This window comes from Fringilla coelebs (genome assembly GCF_963513975.1).
Source record: "Fringilla coelebs genome assembly, chromosome: 16".
NCBI lineage: Eukaryota > Metazoa > Chordata > Aves > Passeriformes > Fringillidae > Fringilla > Fringilla coelebs.
Genome location: NC_140042.1, coordinates 8,783,905 through 8,804,487, shown reverse-complemented (window position 1 = coordinate 8,804,487; position 20,583 = coordinate 8,783,905). Strand labels below are relative to the sequence as shown.

The following is a 20,583-nucleotide window of genomic DNA, read 5'->3' as shown; positions in this document are numbered from 1 at the left end:
GCTCAAGATCCTGTGGGTGTGGTTGTTTGATTTCTGGGCTCTTTTCATCCTGCAGAAGAATAATTGTACATTTGAGTGAGGGTTAGATGAGCCTGGAAAAATCTTCCTTCATGCTGACCATGTCTTCATAAGTAGCACTCTGTTTCCTCTTTGTTGCATCATTCCCAGTAGGGGAGAGTAGAAATGCCAGTTTGGGTGCCTTTGGGTACTCTGGCTGCAGCTTTTTCTGACATTTCCATTATTGCTGCTATTTAAAGCTGAAGTTGTAGTGGATTTTCAGAAATTGTCTATGAATCTGCAGAGTTTACTGGGCTTTTAGGTTTGTCCTGTGGTTGGGCTGCTGTCCTCCCTGGCTTCTGGACTGCACTCTTGTGCTTCTCAGAGCTGGGTGATAGCTGGATACACAGTGGCACAAGTTATTGCATTCTTGTGGTGGCTGCATCAGCTGTTTTGGGTGGTTCTGAAGCCTTGCTAGTGGAGCTGAGGGATTTCTGGCCAACTCGACTTCTGGGAAATGGTGTGTTTTCTGTCTAAGGTGATCCTGAGTTGTGGGCAGGTCAGTTTTAAATTGTGGGGGAGACTGTGGCTAAAAGGACCTAATGGACCCTTAAAACTGTGTGCTAATCTTCTTAGGCTTTGCTTGCCAGGATTTTTCTTGTTTGCACACCCAAGGAATGTTATTGTTGAAAGCTCTTGTCTGAGAATTAAACAGATTGGTTTTATTTAATACTTTCTCTGAAAGGTCAGGAACCCAAGGAAGACTGCCATCTTCATGATTTTTTTTTCACACTGTCTAACCTCTGTGGCCCTACTTATTGCAACACAGCAACAAGTTGTCCTGGGAGTCCTGTTGGGAAGGGTGGGTACTAACAGAACTTGTAGCTACTTAACTGGAGTTCTCCTGTTTCTAAGACCTGTCCCAAAGCCCTCTGAATTTAAGGATTCCCACACTACTCGGTGTGTTAACTGTGCAATCAAATTTTACTGTATATAGTTCTTTTGCAGAACTTTACTGCATCCTGCTTCCTTTAGACTCCCTTTTTAGGCAAGTACAGTTAATCCTTGCTTGTTCTACCATCACTGTCTTGGAATGAATATTCCATCCATAATGTAAAGAAAGGTACAGCTGTGCAAGATGAAGTTACTGTTTACAGATAGTTGTTGATTACAATAAAAGCTTGAAAACTGTAGTGCACTACTTGCATTCCAGTTCAGTGGATTTAAGGGCCTGTTCAAGCTGTAAAACTCTGTGACCTGACACACTGAGTTAGCTTTGGCTAGAATATCACTGCTGTCTGAGCACAGCCTACCTTGTTTCAATAGCAGCACACAGAAAGGCAGAGGTGAAGCAGGGTGAGGAACGCTGGTTCCAGGTAAGCAGGATAAATGTCACAGCAGATGTAGAACTCACTGTACACTTTGGCCTCCTGACCTGCCTGTCTGGAGATAGCAGCACATGCACAGTTGCTGGTCTCAGTGCGTGTCCATTTTGAAATAATCTGCTGGTTTTTCTTTGAATAAAATCTTGGTTTCAGATTTTTTCAGAGCCTGTAAACTCTGCGGTATCATGTTGAGAAAAGTCTTTTCATGTTTGAAATTGCTAAATGAAGAGGTTAACAGTTTTTGTGATTTCAAAGCTCATAGTAGGGTTTTATGAAAAAGAAGTGTGAAATAGGCATGTGAAACTTTTGAGTTTCTTGCTAATACTTAAGGGAATGTGATATAAATGGTTTATATAAATATAAGTTCCTGTCGTGTTGTTCACAGGCAAACATTTTGTTTTTTAAAGTTAATTTCGATAGAAGTTCTTTATTTCAGTGGAAATTTAGCAGAATTTTTTCCCACAGTTTTTTAGTTGGGCTTTTTGTTCTTGAGAAATGGTTGAAAGTGAGCAGTTGCATTCATTCCTAGGAGAAAAGCAAGTTTCAAGGTTCTCTGTTTTGTTTTGAAAATCCTGTAATGATTCAAGCTGTAAACCCTGGCCTATTTCTTCCCTGTTTGTTCAGAAAGCTTTTGTGAAGCCTCTTCACTGTTAGTAAAGAGATGGTATCCACACACTGTGCCAGGTTTAGCTCTTTTTGTGTGAAAACAAGCTACAGAAGAACAGACTGGGTGAGTAAAGGTGAGGCAGAGCCTCATACACAAAATCTAGGGACCACCTTGGAGGGACTGGGCTTTGCTTCCTTTGCCATTGTGCAGAGTTCTGGCTGAGGCTTTTGGGCACGTCTGCCTAAATAAATGTATTTTCTTAGTGTTTGTCAAAGAGGTTCTGTTTTGTATTTGGTTGACATTGTTGGAGTGGGAGAGATCCATAATGCACCTCGATAGAATTTTATTAAGAGAAAAAAAAGTATTAATATTCTTTAATGCATTGCAATTATTAACTGACATCTGTGAAGCGGTAGTGTGTGACATAAACAGCTGCTGTGCTTATGTTATTTATGAAGACACTGGTAGTTTTACCAAAATAGACTTCTGAAGGAAAACCAGGCTCCTTATGTAAGGAGCAATTTCATGAAGTTCTGAAGATCTGGGGCTTATGGTGTCACACATCAGATAGGCAGTAAATTGGCACGTCTCTTGGAACCTGCAGCTCTTTGCACTGGAGATATGTCCTTAATGCTGTTCAGTGTGTTTGTGGCAATGCTGGGGAGGGAGTTGGAGGTGCTCTGGGAGGGTCCTGGGTGAGCCTGATAAAAGCTACGAGTTCAGTCTCTGCTAAAGAGTGTGCAGGTCACGAAACTGCTTATATTCTGTGACACTGGAAGGTCATATGTGCACAGCATTTGGGACAGAGGAGTAGCAGAGTGATAAACAAGGAAGCCTTTACACAAAGTGGTGTTTTATTGTGATTAACAGCAGACTGCATGATTCTCATGCCTTGGCTGTTGTGTTTTTGACCAATGAAAGCCAGAGGCTTATTTGTCAGCTTTCTTCCGTTTATGAACAAGGGTGGTCTAAATGTGCACAGAAAAATTACACTTAGATTAGAAATGAAACTGATATCCCTTGATCCAGAATAGATTAATTTAAGGGAAAACCAGGGAAATTAAGCCTGATAATCTGTTGTTGATGGGGATTTTCTGAACAGATCACCTGCCATTCCACAGCTGGCAATTCAGAATCACTCAGAAAAGTTAAAAAAGGGAAAAAAGGTGGCAAAATGCCTGAGTAACTTGTGCCATTTCATGCAATCACAATGCAGTTTACGTTGAAACGCTGTGCTATACTGGGAGCCAGTGAAGGTCAGCTGGGGTTGGCTGGAGTCACTCTGGGGCACATCTCTAAAAAGCCTACTGCCGGGTACTGACCTTTAGCTTACTTTTAATAGAGTCAGAATTCCTTGCATTGCTGTTTTCTCACTCTTTGCACCTGTGCTACCTTCAAATACAGTTTATCCCAACTTAAGCTGTTACCTGAGTCCCTTGGTAAGATTATTACCCAGCTGTGTTCAAACTTCTCAGTGATCTGAACTCGAGGCACAGGCTGTTGCATTATTAAGCAGAAGCAGCTGTGTTTGGTGCAAGAAGGAGGTGAGAGCAAGAATCTTTTCCTTGTATCCTTTTGGGTAACAGTGATTTCAGTGAAAAACTTTGCAGAAAGGTAAGAACCATCCTTAGGTTCTGAAACTAGAAGTGGTAAATATTTTTTTGTCACGTGGCCAAATGTTTTGTTGTGGTACTTGCAGATATGGCAGGATATGGAAATGCAGCGTCTTTAGAGAGAGGCTAAATTTTAATTTTGCAAGTTCTAATATAACCTGTTATGTGTTTCTCTGACACAAAAAAATAGCCATAGTTTGGTGGCTTTTAGCTTCTTAGGTTACAAAGCTCAGCTCTTGTAAATGCCACAGCTGCAGGTGCTCCTTTCTCTGGCAATTTGTTAGCACCTACTTCTTATTTTAGGCTAAAGGGAATAAAAAAGCAAAATATGCTTTTTTTCCCTGGAATTCAACACAGTTCCAGCTGATGCAGTGCTTTCTATAATAAAGGATCTGAACTTTTTGTAAATATTAGGAAATACTCATGTGTGGGTTTGAGGCAAGGAGGTACAGACACCAGACTTAAGTTCAGGACCAGTTATTGGAAGGTAGAGGCTTTTCCTTGTCTGTGTTAACAAGTCAAATCTGCATTATGTAAGTAATTACTGCTGAGAACTTAAACCATTAAAACCATTTATAACTTGCTAAAACCATTTCTAATAGAAAACATTATGAGAAATTAAGGGCATTTTCTCGTCACTAGAAACACTGGTGTTTTCCCCCTGTAAATATTCTTTATACACATGATAAAAAAATTTAGGACCCTTGTTTATTATGTGATTATTATATTTTGTAATTTTTCCACCTATAGGTCTAACAATCTTGTCTTTGTCAACATTAAGATACTTCAAGAATAAAGCTTAGGTTTCAGAATTTGAAGTGAAGGAGAGGCATGGTGTCTTCCCTTTTCTGAGGTCTCAGTCTGCACATGGTATTTTGGGAAACTGGGCTAGAAAACTTTTGCAGGGATTCTGGAGTACTTTTCTTGTACAAAGACCTGTTGCTTGTCACTCCCTGTGGTGTGGGCTGAACAGTGAGCACAGCAGAGCAGATCTGATGCTGGTGAAGGTTGTGCCGTGATCATGGTGCTTGTTTAGGCTCCATTCTAAACATGCTCTTACACAAATGGTGAGCCTCAGCACAGGTTTCAGATCTGACTCCAAAATGTGAATGGCAGAACAACGATGGCATATCAGGTATCAGGGACTTTTTAAAAGCAAGGTCAGAGCTCCTTTAAAGCAGCCTTAAAGAGAGAGGTCCTGTTCTGCACTTCTCTTACCCCCTCCCTCTTGTGCACTGATGCAGCTCCTCTGAAGATGTAGGCTGAGCCAGATCTGCCAAATCTCCTGTCTGGAGAGAGGCAGGAAATTTGCTGTCTTAGATAGATGCCATAAGGCCATTGGCTTTTAGCCTACACTGAGAGAGAGAGTGGTTCAGTCAGCTCATGGTTTTATAGGTGCTACACTGGGAAATTTTTCAATCTTGTATCTAGAGCTGGCAGATTGTATGACTTCCTATTTCAGTGGGAAAGTGATGATGCTATTATAATGAAAGTTGTCAGCTGCAATTACAGTGTTAGTGCCTGAGAGAACTAATTACTTTCAGTCAACTAAAGGTAAACATTGCATTAAACAGAAAGTCTTTTTTATTGTTGGGGAGATAAGATTGAGAAACTTTATCTTGGTATTACAAGGGAAGTGTTCTTCTGTGGGTGATATTGAAGTAATGGGTACACAATGTCAGTGTCAAGCTCCATTTGAAGGAGTAAGTGTTGACCATGATGTTAAGATTCCAGTGTGGATTTGTAATTTCATTTTTTACATAGCTGTGTGCTAATGTTTTAAGTCACTTTTCAGTCACAATTTGGTCCATGCAGGTGGATTTAACATCGTGGCTGGCAGCCTGCATCTCTAGCACACTTGCACACAGCAGGCATGAAACCAAGCAATTTGGGTCTCTCCATTTCTGCCACTGAGAATTCTGAAATGTGCTGTGGGTCAAGTGGGATTATTGATGTGAGAACAAGCAACCCCTGGCTGCTCACTTGCCAGTTTTTCCTGGCTGCCAGGAGAGGCAGCCAGCATCAAATACTGTTGTTCCTCAGATTAGCCAGACAGGAGGCATGCAACTGTCCTTGGTCTAACTTCCCCCAGCAAAGGCAGAATGACTGGCCTTTTGTGTTGCAACTTTGTCTTACAGTTCTACTGCCAATGCTTTTATCTTGCCTGTTCCTGAAATTTTAGACAGGAGTTAGTGTAGTTCTTAATTTTCCTAGGTTTTATGCACTGTTAAGTAAGTGGTTTACCTGTGAATGGATCAGCTTGATTCTGGGGAATGCCAAGCATTTTTGTGCCCTTCTTGTAGACAGAGGGTTTTATTTCAGATGTGATAGGAAGCTTTTTTGTGCCATGAGAGAAAACATGCTGCAGGGCACTAGAAGTGTGGACTGGTATTTTTGAACCATAGTGCTGATGATAGAAATGAAAACTGAGAAACAGGTCAGGTAAAATTAAAAATACTCATCTGCTATTCTGGGAAACTTTAAAATTGTTAAGGAATTTTCAGAAAGAAAAACCAACCTGAAACTATTTAACATCTGAGTTATGGTTCTTCTGGACTACACTTACACTAAGCCAACAGTGTATCTCTCCCAACATCTACCAAGAAAGGAGCAAGGATCAGACTGATTCTTCTCCAGTGGGTTCCTGCAGTCACAACTTAAAATGAAGGCTGCTTCCAGATTATACAGTCCAATAGCTAGAGACTTTACCCTGTTTTTTCCTCCTCTTCCTTTATGGCAGGAGGCTGCTAGTTTCTGTGGGCTTTCAGTGGTTTTATCTCTGTCATTTGATGTGACTTTGCAAAGCAGGAGAGTTAACTGATCAGTGAGAATGAAAATGGTTCATCTTTGAGCTGAGAAAAATGGAGTAATTGCATGTTTTAGTACAACTTGCTGAAACAGTGTTTCTAAAACTTGAGTCAGAAAAAATGTCATTAATTTGCTAATTAATGTTTCTTAAATATGAAGGTCTGCTTCAGTGAGTGTTTCTGCATTTTGTTTGTGATGAAAAAAACCAAAACTGAATCTGGGTTTTTATAAAGCAAAGGAGAAGCATGTACTTTCCACAGGCACAACTAGTCTAGACTTGTGTAACAGCCTATAATGTAAATGTGAATGCATGCAGGTTTCATGATGACAGTGACACATTTTCCAGCTGCAGTGGAATCTCCAGAAGCTGTGGTGTCCTCCATGCAGACCTTGGGGCGTGCCTGTCTTTTGTCATGGACTGAGTTCCTCTTGGCTTTGTGGGGTGATCCCAGCTGGGTTCAGCCTGAGAGCCTGCTGCTGCTGCTGTGTCCTGCAGACATCTGCCTGCCCAGGGTGTCCCTGCAGTGCCCCCAGTGCCTTTTGGGCTGGGGTTAACTGGGATCCCCCTGTGGCTGCTGCTCACTGTGGGGAGCTGTGACCCAGCCCTGGCTGGAGGGGCTCTGTGAGCACATGGGGTGCTCAGAGCAAGGGTGGGCTCTGCGCCTCTGCTCCTGTCTGTGCTACTGCCTTGTGTGAGCACAGCTGAGGGAGTAGCAGGAAAGTGCTGCTGTCTCTCTCTTCACGTGTGCCTTGCCTTTTGCCACCTGAAATGAATGTAAAATGGAAGTGGCTTCTGCATCTCACCTGTGTGTTGCCATTTCTTTTGTACAGAGAAGTGTTTTTAAAGCTGGGCATGTTCCTACTTGATGGCAACAGCCTCTGGATGAAATCCTGGAAACATATGAAAGAGAGAACTGACGTTGCTGTTAAATTCCAGTAGTAGTCTTGCCCAAAGTTGCCCACTTGTCCCATCTTTCTGTTCTGAACACTGAAGTACCATTGCACTGTGCACTCTTGCCTTTTATACAGAAACAAACACCTCCAGATAACTTGTAGATATGAAAGTCAAATGGAAGGTTGCATGTTTTTGGAATATCCTCCAGCCAGTGTGCATAGCAGTCATGCATACAGCACTTCTTGCTTTTATTTTGCCACGTGGCAGTGACATGGGTTACCTGCCCTGACCTCGCTGGTATTTGCCAGATTAATTTTATAGAAAGCATTTACAAACAGGAAAAAAGAAGTTAACAGCTTTCTAAAGGGTGTGTAGATCTCCTAAAGTTTATTCCATTAAAAGATGTCAGTGCTTTTGTTTGTTTCCTGTAAAGCTGATTGCATCTGGTTGGTTTACTTGTATAATCTTATAACTGTCTTAATTTGTGAATTGTAAACTGTTCTGCAGAGTCATGAGACTTTTTCTTGGCTCTTGTGCTGCAGTAGTCCAGCTGGGACTTAGAAAGCCAGAACCATTAGTGTGGTGGCTAAATGTAAGGATGACTCAGCTGAAATTTCTGATGAGTTACGCAGGCAGGAAACTCAATAAGCGTGTGGCTGGCCCGCAGCGTCTCACAGCCACTGCCTTGTCACGAACAACTTGTGACTCCTCCACAGGCACAGTCAGACATAACTGGGCATTCTTGTGTTCTTCCAGTGTTAATTCCCTGCAGTTGGCTCAGAGATTTTCTAAAAATGAAAAATTAAAAATGAGCAGAACGTTTAGAATGCTGTGGAATTAGAGGAGAAAAATAACACCGAGTGTCTCCTGTGTATGCTGCCTGTTGTATCATGTCCTAGATTCTGATAGAAATTGAGGGAAATGGGGAAGGAAAATCCCATTCTTCTTTAGATCTATGTTCTCTTTGTAATTGTGTTTGAAGCTGTTTGTTCAGTGGAACATGGGGACCAACAAGGATCAGTGTGGTGATTCTGGGCAGTGGGATCTGCTTTTGGCTTTGATGTTGGACTAGAGGGAACAGGCACTACAGCTCCTTTTTTGGGTCTGTTTCCTCTATAAACTATAAACTGTCTGTTTCCTCTATAAATCTATAAACTGTGGCTAATGGCACCTGTTTGAGTCACCAGCTCAGGGTTTTATAAAGGATTACTGACATTATGTCCCAGTAGTGGTACTGGTGTTTTGTGTAGTGTAAGCTGTGCAACTGCCTGAAAAAATGCTTTGCCACTGGAAAGTTAACACTATAGTCACCAAGCCTTTGGACATGGGACTGCTGCCCTTGGCTCAGTGACTTTTAAACAGAAGCCTGTGAGTAATGCTTTGGCTGTTGAATATTGCAGTCCATCTACAGCTGCCATGTTGTGCCTTGCATTATTCTGTTGGAGAGTCAAAAATCTACAGCACTTGAGAGAAAGTGTTGCATGTGGTAAGTTTTCAGCAAGGTCAGTGACTTAAAGGTAAAATTTGCTGCAAGAGATTTTCCTAACTCAGAACAATCATAAATATGGTATGAAAGCTCATGTTACTACTAAATAATCTGTCATTGTGAATAGTACTTGTGCCAGTAATTAAAATGATCATGGTTTTATTACTGTGAGCATCACTGTTGGTTTGATTGTATGGTGATTTACCTTGGGCTCGAAAATTATGCAGAGCAAAGTAAGAAAACATTGTATTATGTCAATTTCCATCCTCTTCCTGTTGAGTAGGAAGTGAACTGCAAGGGTGAGCCTTTTACTTGATTCTATGCCTTGTTGTTGTGGCTTTTTTATTCTGAGTCCCTGTTTCTGATTTTCAATCCTGAAGTTCAGTGTTGGCTTTTTCTGTAACTTAGCCTGTTTTCTTGCCCCAGGATTGGAATCTGACATGGCACACAGAAGATCCAGACTTCACCCTGTGCTTTCAGAACACAGTCCTGGTGTGGATCCCGTGCTTTTACCTGTGGCTCTGCTTCCCAGTGTACTTCCTGTACCTGCGCCGGCATGACAGGGGCTACATCCAGGTGTCCAACCTGAACAAAGCCAAAACGGTACGTGCTGAGCTCTGAGATCACAGCTCAGCTGCCTTCTCTCTGTTCAGCTCTCTTTTAGCATCAGTCTTGACCTGTGTGCACCCTTCAGGAGTAACTTATTTGTTCTGCTTGTGTTTGATTTCCCAGCCTTTCCTGTTTCCTTTGCTCTTTTATCAGGCTTTCTGAAATTTACCCTGGCATAGCAACAAACACGCAAATCCTTTTAAAGAGCAGTTGGAGAAGACTATTTTAAGGCAGCTCAATCTCAAGGCCCTTTTCTATCATAAAAAGAATTTATTATCCTGTCAGTTTCTTAAGTTACACAGCATACATTTCTAGAGCTGCTGCAGGTGTTCCATTCCACTTTTGTTGTGAAATAGGTTCTTAGTGATTTTGGTTTTTTCCTTCCCTGTAGAATAAGTGGAAAGTTTTAAGAAGGGCTATAATAACATGGTATATTGGAGAGGTTTTTTTCTCTGCAGTCTGTTATTCAGGAGACCAGCTTTCTGCTTCATAATAGACTGAATTACATGGAATTAAAAACCAGTAAACTTTTTTCTTCTGTAGGAATTCAATAATTAAAGCCAAATTTGCTTTTCTTTACTGCATGTGGTAGAATTGCCCAAATGATATGATCTGATTATGACTCCTGCTAACACATAACATTTAGTGTTCATCTATGTATTGTGCTGCCTTATCTTTGTGAATTGATGTACTAAAGACACTTCTTTTATTGCAGGCTTTGGGCTTAATACTGTGGATAGTCTGCTGGGCAGACCTTTTCTACTCTTTCTGGGAAAGAAGTCAAAATATTTTTCGAGCTCCATTTTTTCTCATTAGCCCTACACTATTGGGTATAACAATGGTAAGTTCTTCTGCACAGCCATTGTCCATGCAAAGCTGTGAGCAATAACACCATCTCTGTGATATTCACAGTGCTGTAACCTTTGAAGCTGCAGCCTTTATATACAGACCTTGTAGTTGAGCTGTGAAATACTGACTCAGAAATACCTGCTTTCTTTTAATAAAAAAAGATAAAAATCAGACTCTCACCTATCTGTGCTCAGTGTGTTGCACATCAGCACACGAGGCAGTTTCAGTTGTCTTATTTTGGTAGGCCTGAGCTAGCATCCATTTTATAGTTTGGCTCAGGCATTGAGTAGAGGAATTGGCTCAAGAGAGCTGATTCAGCCTAGATAATACAAACCCCTGAACCTGGGGGGAGATTGTAGAAGTATCTCCTTACAAACTGTCATATAACATTCGAGTGTGTTATCTTTGTTACTCTTGAGGTAAAGACTTGAAAGCCACAAGTCACACAGGTGTCCCCAGCTGCCTCCTTTAGCCTAGATGGGGTTTTCTGCTTTCACACCAATATCTCTGCCTTTCAAGGCAGATGCCTTGCTCTTTATTTGCTGTCAGTTGCCTTAGGTTTATTACAGACTTGGAATGATTAAACATGATGCTCAAGGGGAAACCACGACCCCAACAACAACCAAAAAACCCCTAAACAGCCCTCAAACATACTGACAAGTGCAAGAGCTGTTAAGTAGTTTGTGGTCATTTAATAATGCAACTGTCAAGCTTTTGTCAGGCTGATTGAAAATGCTTGTTGCAGTAGAAAAGTGAGATGTAGTGCTTCCTAAAGGACTCTGAAAACACACAAAATACAGAAATAGCCTAATGCTTGGTTGGTGTTGTGTGGTGTTATGGCTTGTATGGAAAAAAATCTATTTATTTTAAAAAGAGCTAGTCAGGAAATGCTGTAATTCCATGCTGATTTGTGATATAGAACCAGAAAAATAAAGAAGTAAAGGTTGGCAGTACTTTTGCATATGTGATTGTTTATTTCTATTTAATGCATATTCCTTTTTCCTATTTTGTCTACTCCTTATCTTTACTGATACAGAGAATTTCCTATTTAAATGTATTTTTGAATTACACTTAAAATTTCAGGGGTTTAGAAGGTCTGGGAGATAGTGGGTTAGAAATGTTAAATAAACAGACTTTAGCACAGTACCTTTTACATGTGCATAACATATTGTAAAACTTAATTTGTGAATATATTTTCATTTTATTTATCTACAGTTGCTGGCCACATTTTTAATACAATATGAAAGAATAAAAGGAGTCCAGTCTTCTGGTGTAATGACAATTTTCTGGTTCATCTCATTGTTATGTGCCACACTGATTTTTATATCCAAAATAAAGCATGCCTTAAATTTGGTAAGTGACTTTTAACCTCATTCAGTTGAAAATGATCCCCAGTGCTGCAGTGACAGAGTGGTTGCTTGGCAATTACACCAGTCAAATCAGTTAATGATTCATTTAGTGTACCTGCCTGCCTTGGGTTGTAACAGCAAGGGAAGCAGGAATTAATGTCTTGTGTTTTGAAATGCTCCTGAAACTCAGTGATTTTAACTGTAGCAACAGCTGCCAGGAGAGCTGGGCTGGCTGTTGGGGAAGGCGGATGTGTCTGCTCGAGTGCTCTCAAATTCTCTGTAATCTTTGCTATCAAGCTGCTCTGGCTGGGTGTTTGTCACCTTCCTGTTGACTGTGCAGTGGATTTCCTGAAACACTTTGTTCAGTGCTGCTGTGCTCTCACCTGCTTGGACAAAATCAAAGTGAAATATTTTTATTACACTTTGCCCTTGTAGTAAGACCACCTCAAGTATCAGGCTAATTGTGGAGCTGCCTGAAAATGGTATTTTTATTTCTTGAAACCTTTAAGCTGCATTGGCAGTTTGGAGAACTTTCACCCAGCTTTTTTTGGGAATGGGATTTTACTGGGGGTGTGTGTCCATCTATACCTGTGCTTTGATTTCTGTGGCTTATGTGTTATGCATCAGTCACAGTCTTAAAAATTGAAAGAACCTCTGAATTTTGCACACAGTGGAACAAAGTGTAATGTAAATTCTGCTCTCCGTAATTTTTTAATTCTGAGAATTAAAAAATTTACTATCAATACTCCTTGCTACCCAGTGCATAAATGTCTTGTCCCTGTAAGGAATACACTGACTTCAAATTGGGGCTGTGTTGGCACAAACCATGTGTGAAAGAGAACTTTTTATGTAAGAAATTCATGCTTGTATTTTAATGGTAATAACTGAATAAAAATAAATGTGTCTTTCACATCCTCTCCCCTCTCATTACCTTCCCTTTACCAAAATAGACATTGACTTTCATTTGCATGGGGGTGAGTAGTGTAGCACTTAGTTTGCACAGTTTACAGTAAGGAGCTGTTTTCTGTTTAGAATTTAAAATAAATTCCTCAAGCCTTCTAACTGGAGTATGTCCTTCCTTTGCAGGGTGCTGATGAGGATGCATTTCGTTATGCCACCTTCTGTATCTACTTTGTCCTGGTGTTAGTAGAGCTCATCCTGTGTTGTTTTCCAGAGCAACCACCTTTGTTTTCTGAAACAGTAAATGATCCTGTGAGTGAGTCTGTACAGAGTGCCAAGTATCATATGTGCAATATTCTGTGTAATGAGCTACAGGGCCATAGTCTCCAAATAATTAAAATTTTTATTTGGTGATGCAAAAGAAGCCCATAGCATGCAAAACTGGGGGAAGGGAGGGGCTGTATGTAAGAAAAACCACAAAAATACAGTTGCCCTCGTTGCTGAATAGCATTCCTGAAGGGTAAGTTCTGTGTATTTATATTCAGTAGTGCTGCTGGCAGTCAGTGGGAAATAGTGATTTGAAATGCTGTGCTCCTGGTTATCTGATATGTTCAGCAGGCAGTAGCATGTGGATTCACTTTCATTTGAACACAGGGAAGAATTTAGACCTGGAAAGATTTTCAGCTTGGGCAGATGTGTTTGATTTCTGTTTTTATCACTCTTGTATCAAGTAAAGATTTAACTAGCTCAGATGCAAGACCAGCTAATGCTAGAGGGAGATTTGGATGTAGATATTTAATTTTACCTAGATGTGATCTTTTTTGGTTATGTTCTTAGTGATATGTACCAGCTTTATGGCATGGATCTGAAGTGACCTAAGAGATGCTGGATCATCCTTGCACCCCCTCTGGGTTAGGTGTTCTGGGTCACAGGGGGTGACACTGGGCACTGTCTGCAGTTTGGATGTGCCAAGTTTAGGAATTTTGCTTTTATACAAGGTCTGATTCTGGTGTCATGGCAGTTCAGTGACACTGACTGATGAAGGAAGGGGTGAAATGTGTGAGGGGGAAATAAATACTGCCTTTGTAATGGGGAAAGGGTCCATGAGCACTTCCTGAGTGCCACAGTGCCCCTCTCCAGCAGTGTCCTGGTGCCAGGGCAGTCTGTGTGTGTGTGCCTGGGAGGGGGAACACTTTGCTGAGTCTTTGGATCCTCTTCATCTTTTGGTTCTTGTCATCTCATTCAGGGGTTAAATATACATGACAGGATACTGTGGGTGTAAGGAAACCTTTTCTTCTTTGATCATGGTTGGAATAATTACAAGGTACTTTGAGACCACAGTGTTTGTTTTTCTGTCCTGAGTATTTCTAGGAATTTAGAATGTCTTCAGGAAACAGGGCAGACTCCAAATTTTGATCTTTCATTTTGTTGGGGAAAAGAGCAAAGAAGTCACGTTAGTCAGCCTTAAATTCTGCTTTATGCCCTTTTGCCAAATATTTCCAAACCAGAAATGTCTGTAAGCCTTAAGTAAGATTTTAGAGTATGTTTACTTAAGCCAGCAAACTACAGTGAAATTTCTGAGATGTAGATGCTGATGTGTGTAGAAGTCAGGCAATGTGTTTTGTATCGTGTTTATATTACATAAACCCAGACTTGTTAAAACTTGCCTTCAATCTATCTGGCATGAAAATCAGTAGGATTATTAATTATTTGTGTGATAGCTATTTAATTTTATCAAAAGTAGTAATATTTTAAAAGTAATCTAACATGTTTTAATATTTTCAACTTGGGCTTTATGCAGACCAAGTCCAGTTTTTGGTAGGACAGGATCTAGTGGGCTCTTAAATTTAGAGTTTCCACCAGCAAGTAGATTAAAGAAAACATAAAGGAAAAAAGCAACACAGCACTTTATGTGAAATTCAGAATATTTTTATACTTTGATGCAGTTGAAAGTATTCCCTGTATTTGTTGAAGTAGACATCTGTCTATCAGGAAAGCAGGAGTGGCTGAACACTGAGAGTTTTACCCCCTTCCCCTTCCCTGACTTTAAAAACTTTTATTTATTCACTAATTGAGGGTGTTGGATTTGTTTGCCATCATTTTACTGCAAATGTTTGGATGCTTAGCAAATTTATCTTTCAAAAAACAAAAGCATCTCTCTGATACATACTCTTATTGTTCCCTGTAAAGGTTGCAGAAGAAGTTATGTGAAAAAGAGAGAATGCAGGACTCTGTTCTGTGTGGCTGGGTTAGAGCACAGTGCAGGGCAGTGCAGTACAGGCTGCACAAACATGAGTTAAAAATGGCAAATGCTGGAAACACTTGGCTCTGGCTGGTTTAATTGCAATCCTTTAATCATGTTTGCTGACTTTCATAGATAGACTGAGTTGCTTCAGTCATGGTTGATGGTAAAACCAGTGGTTTGTTGTGCCTAAGGAGGGGTTTTAGCATTCTTTAGATGCTGTTCAGAGCTCTGAAAGAGGGAAGGGAGAAATGTGCACAGAAATTCTGCCAGTAAATGAACTTTTCATACCTTTGAAATTCTCCCAGCCTTTCTTGGTGCTCTTTGAACCCAGCCAGATTAGGAGTGTATGGATCCTTCAGTTTCTCATACAAATCTGATGAATGAGCTGCAGGGCTCCTAAGGGGTGTTTTGGGATGCCTTTATGGAGTTACACATGTTTTTCATTTGTGCATCTGTGTCATTGGAGTCCCAACACTTCACTGCTAGAACAGAACTGAATTTTTCATTCATGATTACCCAATTGCCATATTTGAGCCCTCTCCTGGTAGGTAGCACACCTTGCATTGGCACAGGCCCTGAACAGGACATCTGGAGACGCTGTCTGGCCTCTAGAATTCCTCCAGCTGTGTGTTGTGCTTCTGGTGTGGAGCACTGCTGTTCCTGTGTCCCACTGGTGGAGCCTGCTGACAGCCCTGAGGCTGGGCTGCTGTTTGCTCTCAGCAGCATGAATGGCAAGTTTTAGTCAGGTGAAAAAAATACTGTAAACAAAAGGAATTTCAAAAACATCTTTTCTGCTTTGCTTGTTTCTTTTGGCCCTGAAATCATTTTGCTTGTGGATTGATTTCTTTTTCTCTCCTTTAGAATCCATGTCCAGAGTTCAGTGCTTCTTTCCTCTCCAGAATCACATTCTGGTGGATCACTGGGTAAGATCAAGCTGTTGCATAAATCACCAGTTCGAGTCAGATGGCACTTTGGGATCCTGCTTTCAGAGCTAAATTAGCAATAATCATCCAACAATAGTTTTGCTTGGTTGTTTTGTAGATAGCTTAATTTTTTAAAAGCTCGATTAATATTTTTTAACTTCCTTTGTAGGGTCTTTGTAATTTTAAATCTTGCCAGTCTGTATTTAATATGTTTGAAGGAATATAATAAAAAAAACTTCTTTGGGGAATATAAGAAAGGAGAAATTGTCTGCTGTATTTAGAAACTAAGGCATTGGAAACTATTACATCTTTTTGTCCAATAGGTTCTTTTTTTCCATTAACCTAATTTTACTTATGCTGTATGATTTGTGAGTTAAATCACAGAAGCATGTAAAATAATATTGGTGTGTAGTTGTGGCTGGTACTTGGCCGGAGTTCCAACAGAAAGCTAGATGAAAGGAGTTGCTTTGTGAAATTAAAGGCTAATAAAGATTTTGAAACTTGCTAGGCATGGGAATATTAATTGCCTGGCTGATTTTCAAATGAGATCACTTCATCCTTTCTTTTATTTTCCCTGGAATTTGAATTCAGTGGCATATCCTGGATCCTTAGCTGGTTTGGTGTCTGGTTCTCCCAGAAAAGACAGGAGGATGTTTTAGCATCTGGACCTGTGTTGCTGCAGGCACTAATGCTTGCTTGCATCTTTGTGGAGAGCTGGCTCTGTTCTGGGGCTGGATGCAGCTGTATCTATAGATGTGTCTCTATATATACACAAACATTGCTGGTGTTCTTAAATTCATCTTGCTGATTCCTTCTGATGCAGGTTGATGATTCAGGGTTATCGGAGCCCTTTGGAAGCCAAGGATTTATGGTCATTAAATAAAGAGGACAAATCAGAGGAAATAGTGCCAGGTTTGGCTAGAAATTGGGCAAAAGAGTGGTCAAAGACCAAGAGGTAAGTTCAGTTATCCTGGCTTTCAGTTCAGTTATCCTGGCTTTCAGTTCTGCCAAGACACAGAGGTTTAAGAGCTCAAGTGACTCAGCCTCTGCTCAGCGGTGTTTGTTGTTTGTTACCAAACCTGCTTTTGTGAGGCTGCCCCTGTTTGTCCTTGAGTGCTCAGAGAGCTGGAACCAAGTGGGGCATTTCTTTCTGCTTTATGAAGAGTTGCATCGACTTTCCCTACATCTTTCATGATCTAAAATTTATTACTGTGACTTTTGCTGTGTGGTTTTCCCCTGGGCAGGGAGTGTTTGCACACAAACTTCTGCTGTGTAATTCAGGAGCTTGGGCTCCCTCTGGGGTTGGCCAAGCCTCAGGAGGGTAGTTCAGGGTGTCAAAGTGAGCAGCTTCTTCCCTTCTTTGACTATATAGGGAGCCTGAGCATCTAAGCCAGATGACTAAAATTAGAAAGACTGCATGCCTGTGGTCTCCATCCCACTTTCATCATGCTTGGCTGCAGCAAATAGGAGCACATTTTCATTGAAGGGAAATTGTGTGCTTGCTCACACAGTGTGTTTTACATCCAGCTTGTCCTCAGAAGTTCCAAGCATGCAGTTTGGCATAAGCCAGATGTAAGAAAAGAATCTGTTCAGTCCATTGGGGATGTCTTGGCATTAACCTCACTTCAGTCTGTTAACTCTGGTGGTACAGTGAAGCATTGGTTTTGATGAAAGTTCAGCATGCTGGGTTCTAGGATAATAATGTCCTCTGCTTAAGCTTATGAGTTACAGCTCTGTTCCTCATTCCCCAGGGCAGACTTAAGGGAGAGATTTCCAGGAATGTTACCTATCCAAGCAAAGAAAGCCATTTCTGAGCAGCCAGTTCATTTAGTTATTAAATACATTTGACAGTAAAACTCAGTTAAACTGTTAAGAATCACAATAAGCTCATTTACATCTCATTTGTACAGGGAACATTTTTGCAGTTGGCTTTATTCTTGAATAAAGGCTACATTCTCTACCTGATCTTTTTTTCAGGCAACCACCAGACATGTTATATGCACCCAAAAAGCAGCAAAAATCAGGAGACTCAAAGGGTGATGTGACAGAAGAGGTTGAAGCTTTGATTATAAAACCATCCCAGAAGAGCCGTGAAGCATCTTTATTCAAGGTGTTATACAAAACCTTTGGACCATATTTTCTCATGAGCTTCCTTTTTAAGGCTGCACATGATCTCTTGATGTTTGCAGGCCCAGAAATTCTGAAGTAAGACCTAAATACTTTATTATTGTATTAAAAGTATGTGAACAGGATTTAAAGCATGCTGGTATTTCACTCCCCTAACTGCTTTGCCTTCAGCTGATACAATGAGGAAGAGATGTCATAAAAGGGAGCAAACATGATTTCAGTCCACTGGTTTTCAAATTACAACATCATGCAATAAATGTTTAACTTCTTTTCCTTTTCAGCCCTGGGAAGGCAGGGCAGGAACATAATCAGCAGTAGCAGGAGAGTTTACTTGGTTCTAACCTGTAATTATTCTGTGCCTACACATCAGAATCTGTGGTTCCACAGAGCTGAGGAGCTGGGAGGGTTGTTTTGCTTTGAGCTAAGAAGTAAAGGACCTGCAGGTGGTTGTATTTCACTGCAGGGGCTGTGAGCTTCTCAGTGCAGCCCCAAGGGAATGCTGTACATGTGAGCTATGTGTTACTTCATGATTCAGACTGGTACCTTGAGGAGGCAGTGATGTATGCTCATACCAAGTGAGCTCCAGTTTCTAAGAAGTTTGAAGTGTTTTATCTAAGTTTGGTATTTCAGGTGCTTGCATGACCTGTAAAATGTTTGGAATAACCTAAGGCTGCAACCATGACATTTGGTTTTGTTTTCCATCCATCAAGAGAACTCATTTCTCTCTCCACAGATTGCTGCTCAACTTTGTGAATAACAAAGCTGCCCCAAACTGGCAGGGCTACTTTTATACAGCACTGCTGTTTGTTTGTGCCTGTCTTCAGACACTGATCCTTCACCAGTATTTTCATATTTGCTTTGTAACTGGAATGAGGCTCAAAACAGCCATTGTTGGTGTAATTTATAGAAAGGTAGGTGTTTCTTTAAATGTGACTACAAATATGCAATATCTGTGACTATGAGAATGCATCACTAAAGTCTGAGTAATAGGAATCAGCATCCCAGAATCTCTTACCTTAACTCTTAAGACAAATAAGAGCATGTCTAATTTATAAATAAAAGCCTTTAAGCCAGTTTTCTAATTTGCTACTTAACATGCTGCTTCTCACTGCCAAGTAAGAAAACTTTCTTTATTTAGACTTGGGGTGTGCAGTGCTTCAGTTGGTGCAGAAATTAAAGATGCATCTACATTTTCAGCTTTGTTTGGGATTTACCAGCAGTGCCACCTTAAAATGAGCTGGAACATTTTAGAAAGCTGTGGTCTGATAGCTGTGTGTGAGGAAAATGTGTCACAAGAAGTGAAGATTCCACTTCTGACACTAAAACAAAAACAAGTAACAAGCCAAGTAAACAACACCCCCAAGCAATAAAACCACCAGCCCACACCCCAAAGTTTGCTTCTTGACTTTAATTCTATATTAGCTTAAACCCAGCTGATTGATTCAAACTGTACAACTTGCATTTTGCAGGATGTACAGGGTAAACAGAATATGAAGGAGGAGAATGATTGCTTGTGATTTAAAAGATGCAGTTGTATAAAGCACTTGAAGTCTGTGGAGAAAATGCAAATGACTCTGTCTGTCCTCAAGTTATTTTAAGTGTTTTTTGTTTTTTTTACCTGCATGTAGGCACTTGTTATCACAAATTCTGCCAGGAAGACTTCTACTGTGGGTGAGATTGTGAACCTGATGTCTGTGGATGCTCAGAGATTCATGGACTTGGCTACCTACATAAACATGATTTGGTCAGCCCCTCTGCAGGTGATACTGGCACTGTACCTACTGTGGAGGGTGAGCACCGTGTGTTTCTTGTTTTGGCTTTGGCAGTGCTGCTTCCCTGATTCTGTGCCCACACACACACCTGGAGCAGGGAGGAGGAAGTGCTGTTCATTAAGAAGCCATTCAGAGCTGCTTTTGTCACTGCTGTCAGGAGGCTCTGAATGTGCACATCTGAATTCCTTTGGGGAGGGTGGGAAATATCATCTTTGGGGGACTGCAGCACCTAGAGGATCTCACTTGTCCCTTGATTGAAGTAAAAGTGATCTTGGCTCTGTGCTCAGAGTAACATATGAGATGCTGCTGTTTCTGGTTCATACAGCACTGGGCTGACTCTTCAGAAGAGCAGACAAATCAGCAAAAAGTGCAGAGTGTTAAAACATTTGTGTGTGTATAGAGATATATTTGCAGAGAGATTGATCTATATGTACTTCTATATGAGGGAGATATATATGTATGTTTGTTTAAGGAGTCAAAGTTTATAGATATTAACCTAAGCCTCTACTTGATCCTTCTCTTCTTCTCCCAAGCTGAAAACCTAATTCAGAATGATTTTCTGTAATGTATGCAGTGATTTGAGCCAAGATTAAAAAAAAAAAAGTTTGAATAAATACTCACAATTATGTACTTTTCAGAATTTAGGTCCTTCAGTGCTGGCAGGTGTGGCTGTCATGATCCTTCTGGTTCCAATAAATGCTGTGATGGCAATGAAGACAAAAACCTATCAGGTTAGCATCTCTATAGAGTGCTTTTAAGAAACATCTATTCTTTGACTTGTTCCTGGAGGTTTTTCTTTATTTTTTTCCCCATCCCTCTAAGTATCCCTTAAAAAAAGGGAAGGGAAAGAAAGGTCAGAGGTGTTGTGTGTTCAGAATAAACAAACTCATGTATTTTTCAGCCTTACAGCTTATCTGTGTGGAATGGTCTGAAAACCTGCAGTAGTGAAGACCAAGGCAGCACTTCAGACAGCTCCATGAGATGTCTATTGATTGAATTATTGGGAATTAGTTCAGTT

At 40.7% G+C, this 20,583-nt stretch overlaps 1 protein-coding gene across 3 annotated transcripts in view; it reads left to right on the top strand.

Annotated features, from left to right (window-relative positions):
* Positions 1-20,583, top strand: part of LOC311160147 (multidrug resistance-associated protein 1) — a 47,030-nt gene that overhangs the window by 1,646 nt on the left and 24,801 nt on the right. For all 3 annotated transcript variants that reach the window (XM_084216638.1, XM_084216637.1, XM_084216636.1), the window contains exons 2-11: positions 9,218-9,394; positions 10,116-10,241; positions 11,465-11,602; positions 12,685-12,810; positions 15,605-15,666; positions 16,490-16,621; positions 17,644-17,871; positions 18,527-18,704; positions 19,422-19,583; positions 20,204-20,296. In XM_084216638.1, coding sequence (XP_084072764.1) covers positions 9,218-9,394; positions 10,116-10,241; positions 11,465-11,602; positions 12,685-12,810; positions 15,605-15,666; positions 16,490-16,621; positions 17,644-17,871; positions 18,527-18,704; positions 19,422-19,583; positions 20,204-20,296 — 1,422 coding nt within the window. The remainder of the gene's footprint in view (positions 1-9,217; positions 9,395-10,115; positions 10,242-11,464; positions 11,603-12,684; positions 12,811-15,604; positions 15,667-16,489; positions 16,622-17,643; positions 17,872-18,526; positions 18,705-19,421; positions 19,584-20,203; positions 20,297-20,583) is intronic.